The following is a 322-nucleotide window of genomic DNA, read 5'->3' as shown; positions in this document are numbered from 1 at the left end:
GGGCAGGAGGAGCTGCCACACTCACCTTGTCACATCCGTCAGTCCCACGCTCTCGGTGTGGGCTGTGATTGCACGTTCCACGTCCAGGCCCGTGTGCCTGCACCCCGTGACAGCCGCCTGTGATGTGAATCAGATGTGAGCAGGCAGCTGTGCTCGTGCTGGGCCACCTGCTGCACCAGGATGGCTGCAGCGGCTCTGGGAGAGCTGACAGGATCTGAAATGGTCAGAGTGAGCCCACCAGCCCAGGCCCTTTGGGTCAGAACACTGTTGGTTATTGTCATGCCAAGACTGATCCCAGGCTCCAGGAGTCAGCCCCATCCTG

The 322-nt window shown here is 61.2% G+C and overlaps 1 protein-coding gene across 1 annotated transcript in view; it reads left to right on the top strand.

Moving 5' to 3' along the window:
• LOC104525905 (tubulin gamma-2 chain) overlaps positions 1–322 on the top strand; it is a gene marked incomplete at both ends in the record, with an annotated part of 5708 nt that overhangs the window by 3961 nt on the left and 1425 nt on the right. Inside the window, one exon of the mRNA XM_010169183.2 lies at positions 11–57. Coding sequence (XP_010167485.2) covers positions 11–57 — 47 coding nt within the window. The remainder of the gene's footprint in view (positions 1–10; positions 58–322) is intronic.

This window comes from Antrostomus carolinensis, unplaced genomic scaffold (genome assembly GCF_000700745.2).
Source record: "Antrostomus carolinensis isolate BGI_N321 unplaced genomic scaffold, ASM70074v2 scaffold43405, whole genome shotgun sequence".
Taxonomy (NCBI): domain Eukaryota; kingdom Metazoa; phylum Chordata; class Aves; order Caprimulgiformes; family Caprimulgidae; genus Antrostomus; species Antrostomus carolinensis.
The sequence above is the reverse complement of the archived record's forward strand: the minus strand, read 5'-3'. Positions and strand labels throughout refer to the sequence as shown.